Here is a 6,000-nt window from a genome sequence, read left to right as displayed (position 1 = left end):
TAGTGCACATGTGGTAAGGATGGAACATCACAAATTCTTAACCTACAGAACTACCTATGAGCATATACATCAATGTAAATGAGAAAATAAATACTTTAAGTTGGTCTTTCTAATCCTCCATTTTTTCTGTCAGCTCTGTATTAGTGAAATATAGTTCTTGCTTTTTTCAGTTTTATTACTCACACCTATTTCCTTTCCATTTCATTACTAAAGAAGCATCATGTTAAACCCACTGCACTACATAGAGTTTTTTTATCTCAGGGCACAAAGGACTATCTAGCAAAGCAAATGGCTAATTTATACAGAGTTTTATAGAAATAGAAAATTCAAAAGTGAAAGTGGAAATAGGGGAAGAGCACCAATATTTATAGATCTTCCCTCCTATTAATATATCATTCATCTTATTAACACGAGAAGGAAACAAATGGTGCATTTGTTAGAATCATTACAATAAATTTACTAGCAAAGGGATATAATGGAAATGATAGAATGATTAAGTAAGAATTCATAAAAAATTTCAAGGAAAGCATGTATAATTAGAACATCTTAAAGCTGAGAAATATGATTAGAAACTAAATTCTTATGCCATATTTTCTGAAAGCAGAGCCTGAAATGAACCTGAAGTCAGATGAAACTAATGCATTCCTCATGGGGACCCTCCTCATGCAGGACAGCATTAAGTACTCAGATGCAACAGGCATACTGGGGAAAAGGTAGACTGGTAACTGTCAGGGCTGGTGAACAGCAGAACAGCTATGTGGTAATTGTTTCCCAAATCAAATCTGTCTCTCAAAAGAATCAGCAAGTACTTTCCACTTCTGTAGATCACTATATTGGCATTCCCAGCATACTGACAGATTTATATTGTGTTTTGCCTTATCTTTTTCAAGAGTGTCCAGAGGCAAAGGATGAGGCATATTGCTATAGCAAAACGATTAGGATTCTCACCACCACCTGGTGGATGAGCTCAAGATGCCTTCCTGAAAGAATAATTGTGTTTCTTCTTTGATGCCTTGTTATCAGAGAGGTAAAGACTAGGAAGTCTGTCACCATGTCATCTGGTAGTTAATGCTTACAAGAAGATGTGTGTGCATGTGCACATGTGCACACAGATGCTTTTATATACATAGGATGTAACAGATTTGAAAATGTGATGTGCCATAGGGCCTACAAACTCCTCCAAAGTTAAGCAGTGAGGGTTCATTATAGCTAACAATGCCTTACCTGTTAGCACATCCTAAACCTCCTAGGAGATTGCTTGATGGACAGAGACGAATCATTGTATCTGCTCAGAAATATTAAATCTACATTCACTTTCTCCACCAGAACTTTAGTGAGTGAATGGAAGTGAAGAATTCTATTTGGTATTTATCTTCTTTCATTCAGTATATTTTTAAGCTGAATCAAGATGGCTTAAGCTCTTTCATGGAACCAGGTACTATTTTAGATTGTTACTTGAATTTTTAATGCTTCAGATATATATCAATATATAATAATCCCAGGAATAACCTAGCTAACCTATGAAATTAGCAGAAGCATTTTTGAAGTTATAGAACATCTACTTCTTAGCAGCACTCTTTTTCCTCCTAGTTTTAAGCTACTACTTTCATGCTTCCTCAAAGTTAGGCTAAAGTATGTTGTCCTAAATTGCTGGCCCCTGAGAGTGAGGTAAGACAGGAGCATAGTAATAGCTCACTAAAAACAGGAAGACTATATCTGAAAATACACAGGGGATAAGAGTCAGAATGAAAAATTTATGAGATTGGTCAATGCCATTAAGAAAATTAACACAAAACAAACCTCTCTCGTTCCTTTTAAAGTGGCACTGAAGTATACCAGGCCTATAGCATCTTCTTTCCTATCCTGAGTTCCCTGGTAGGAATGAACTTGAGATGGAGGAGGACATCAAAAAGGACTGATAATGCCAAGGTCACTGAATTCTTGTTCAAAGTAAACCTGTGAAAGGCAGCAGAGCTGAAGAGTACATCTTAGAAAATGGAATACAGAACTGAATATGCACCTGTGCACACGTGTCTCTTCCTTGTCTAAAGAAGTAAAGTCAGTTTTTGAGTGATCATTATCAACAAAATAGGTTTGTCAAAGAGGAAGACAGTGGCCATAGCAGCCTGGTCTTCTAAACTGGGTCAAGAGGGTAAATGCTGTGGTCAGTGCTCCAAAAATAAATAGGGAACAAATGACAGAAAGGAAATGACTAGAATTAAGAAACAGGAGAAAGAGGAGAAAAAACCTTAACAACAAAAGAGCATTAGTTGGCCCTGCAGTTTTTCAAATGAAATATTCCCGCTTACACTCGCTCACTGTGTTTTGCAAGTCAATGTCATTTCTAAAGGAACTGTCCAAGTTTGTTGGGTATTCCTTCTCTTTTATCTGGTTATTACGATGTGACTGCTTATGCTGGTAAAGGAACCGGGTCATGATGCCGACGATGGAGAATATGATGAATATCACCACCGCAATTACTCCTGTTTAGAAAAGGGGCAAATGAGAGAAAGAAATTAGCACAGGTTGGCCACTGCAGAGTGATGATTCAGTCTAGAATAGGAAGCCACTTAGGAGGAAAAAACAAAACAGAAAAAAAAATAAAAACAAAACAAAACAGAACAAAACAAACAACAGAAATAAAGACCAGCTGAAACACCTTCAGTCTTCAATTACCAAAAACTTCCTTTTCCAGAAAAAAAGAGAAACCCAGTTTAAATCAAAGGTTTTTTTTTTTTTTGATGGAATAAGAATGCCATCAAATAAATATGTAATCAGACAAGCAAAAGATGTCTTATTAAATTTCTCCAAAATCTGCTTTAAAGATTGTGCCAGAATCATTTGTAATTCACACTTTTTTTTTGGAATTTTGCAAACGGGCATTTTAGAACTACTTTAGCATCCTAGAAAATAATATTTAACCATCTCACATTGTAATAATTCTCTTATGATATAAAGGTGTTTATGATATATGTTCGCTTTGCTAAAATGTTTTATTAATAGTGAAATGTTTCCCAAACAGTTAGGGCATTCCTACACTGTTAGACACAGGCTAGCTCAGAGGTGGTGTGCCTCTGTCCTCCAGAAATGCAAATCCAGTTGAAATGAGTTTCTGCCCAACTGTGTCAGGCTCCCCTACTTTGATTTTATATGACTTTACTTAACCGTCTTTGGCAAGTCAGCCTTGCTAACTCCTGAGGTCTTATTTCTACCTTTGCCAGGAAGGCTTTTGGGATATGAAGAGCAAAGTCAGCAAAGGACGTTCAGAATGTGGATATTGCCACTTTTAAAAGGGAGAATGTATCTACACAGTAATGTAGGTTTCTTTACACTAAAATACATGAAATCTATTTATTATATTCAAAGTTAAATTAATTGTTAATATTACATTAATATTATTATTACTAATGTTACAAGAATATTAGTATATATTCTACTGTAGAATGGCTCTTGAGATATATGTTCATTTTACAAAGTTACTTTTGAACATCCTGCATTGTGATTTATATAAGGATGAACTTTAGGAAGTCACTCAGGAATGCACTGTAGCTTTAAGAGATGAAAGAACTGGTTTGTCCTCCTCTAACATGTGGAGCATCCAGAGTTGGAGGCTATGCTAACTTCTGGGAATTTTCCCCTGGAACTGGGATGATTTTCCTGTTCTTAAGGATACTTACAAAAGTGTGTGCATGGGTGGGAAAAAATAGCAGTCACAAAACACTTTTCTCCACTTGTCAAATGAGAAATTAATTATAAGAAGAGAAACAGGCACCAAATTTGTTCCTACATTTATTGATGCCAGACTAAATCAAGTTGGAATCTTTTCCCTGAAGCAGAAAATCAGGTCAGGCATTTTAAGAACTTTCTTAAGGAAATGTCAGGTTTTCTTTCCTTACAATCTTATTGAGATGGTACATTTCTGTGTCCCCACATCTATTTGTACACTTCCCCATCAAAACACTACTCACTTATTCTACTGTCTAGTAGACCCCCACCAGACCTTCTTTGGAAGCAGTGCCCATATCTTTCATCTTCATATTTTTATACTGAGCACAAGCTCTGACCCAAAGTTGTGGTTTATTAAATAGAAGTTAAATAAATGAATACTGTTGACTTTCTAAGAACTCCATCTAACTGACAGATGACAAAGATGGGGGTAACTGCTAGGACTGTGACCTTCAAATGGAAATGATTTAGTCTCTCATAACCATCTTAACATTAAATGAGGTTTTGGAGGCAATCTGTGCTATAAGCCCTAGAGATGAAAATCAAGGCTGCCAGAGGTTCTAGCATACTTGGAATCAAAGGTGTGGCAAGGCCAGTAGGCAGTGAGAAAATGACAGAGCAAGAGAGGCAGGGAGCTGAGCTCACCACAGAGCAGATGAAATCTGCATTAGTACCATAAGTGTTGGATTCAAAACTACAGTCTGGGGGCTTCACCTAGCTTATCCCCAACTCACCTAGCTAATCCCCTAGCTCAGCCCCATAAGTGAGTGGGGCTAGATCCAACCCCACTCACTTATGGAGAACCCCCATAAGGATGCAGCTTCACGTATCTGTATGTCCCAGTGTGGTCCTTTCTTATATGTAGTTTTATTGGTTAACTTTACCTGTACTTTAGAAAAATCATCAATTGGAAAAGATGAACTAAATGCGCACTGCCAGTCTAAGTAAATTATCCAGCTGTTGATTCATTATGCAGCTGCCTGATAGATTGAGGTGGGATGCATCCATGGAGCTGCTGGTATTGGGGGAGAAGGTATTTTTGATGATACAGCATATATAACTATTCATGAAAAGGCTCACAGTCTTGCAGATAACTTGGGGTCCTGGGTGCTGGATGGCCATAATTAAGGAAGGATTCAGATAAACTTTTCCAGAGTACCAAATTATTTATGTCCCTTCTGCTTTCATCAACAAAGAATGATTTACCTCCAATGATGGCCGAGTCGCTTCGAACTGCATTTGTGAGTGGTTCTTTCTCATCTGTCTTCCCAAATGGATCTGAAAAAAGATACAGGAGACTTCACTCCTAACTCAAAGTCCTGGGAGGAGAGCTACCACAGGGAGTTGAGATGACACACCTGAGGATTAGACCAGGTGCTCTCAAAAGTTTCTGAGTTGGGATTTTGAAAAAAAAAAACAAAAACAAAAACAAAAAAACCTCAAACAAACATTCACAAAAAAAGCATTTGAAGTACACTACTTATACCCCATGTTAACTTCTAAGTAAGGTGTAAGGTCAGGGATTGAAACAGAGGATGGTGGTACCCTGCCCATGTCTGTTGTAGCCTACAGCTTGCCCCTTGGCCTACCCTCTGTGCTTTGCTGGACCGTCCCTATGTATGACTAGGGCTTCTAACCTCAAGCACTCATGTTTCTCTGCTTCTGCTGCAAGAGGGCATTGAGTTCATTGACAAGAAAGGACAAAATTGCTGGAGAATTAACACTTCCAAAAATTCTTCCTAAAGAGAGAGGGATTTTACTTTATGTGCATTAGCATGCATGGAATAAGGAAAAATGTGTCACATTTAAAAGCACATAGGTATGGGTTTGAGTCATTACTCTGCCACTTGCTTTGATGACATTGAGCTACATACATTTTTAAGTGATCTGCAAATGCATTAATAGGTGGTAGTAATAGCCATAAATATGCATATAGTACACATGAAATTTTCAGGACATATAGCATCCACCATTATTATTGTTTCATCATTTAAGCCTTAGGACAAGACTAGAGCATGGATATTATTTTTCCTGTTTCACATATAAGGATATTAGATTGAAGCCATTAAATAACCTATTTGAAGTTCTAGACTACATTTATGGCAGATTCAGAATTAAATAAAGTCTAGTCCACTGTCATATTCAGGTTCATTCTATTGTACCTCAGCACTGCAAGAAAACACCAAGATTGGAGGTGAGCAGGCAGCAGAACTCAATTCCCTTTCTCTGGTCATAATTAATAACTTATTTGGCAATAAGTTAAGACAAATCCTG

The 6,000-nt window shown here is 37.3% G+C and overlaps 1 protein-coding gene across 1 annotated transcript in view; it reads right to left on the bottom strand.

The window, feature by feature from the left end:
- Positions 1 to 881: 881 nt before the first annotated feature.
- Positions 882 to 6,000, bottom strand: part of CNTNAP5 (contactin associated protein family member 5) — a 959,167-nt gene continuing 954,048 nt past the window's right edge. Inside the window, exons 23-24 of the mRNA XM_036022576.1 lie at positions 4,933 to 5,004; positions 882 to 2,483 (exon numbers count right to left, since the gene is read on the bottom strand). Coding sequence (XP_035878469.1) covers positions 2,287 to 2,483; positions 4,933 to 5,004 — 269 coding nt within the window. The 3' untranslated portion in view covers positions 882 to 2,286. The remainder of the gene's footprint in view (positions 2,484 to 4,932; positions 5,005 to 6,000) is intronic.

This window comes from Phyllostomus discolor, chromosome 4, assembly GCF_004126475.2.
Source record: "Phyllostomus discolor isolate MPI-MPIP mPhyDis1 chromosome 4, mPhyDis1.pri.v3, whole genome shotgun sequence".
In the NCBI taxonomy this organism is placed as follows: Eukaryota; Metazoa; Chordata; class Mammalia; order Chiroptera; family Phyllostomidae; genus Phyllostomus; species Phyllostomus discolor.
Note: the sequence above shows the minus strand (reverse complement) of the source record. Positions and strands in the feature narration are given on the sequence as shown.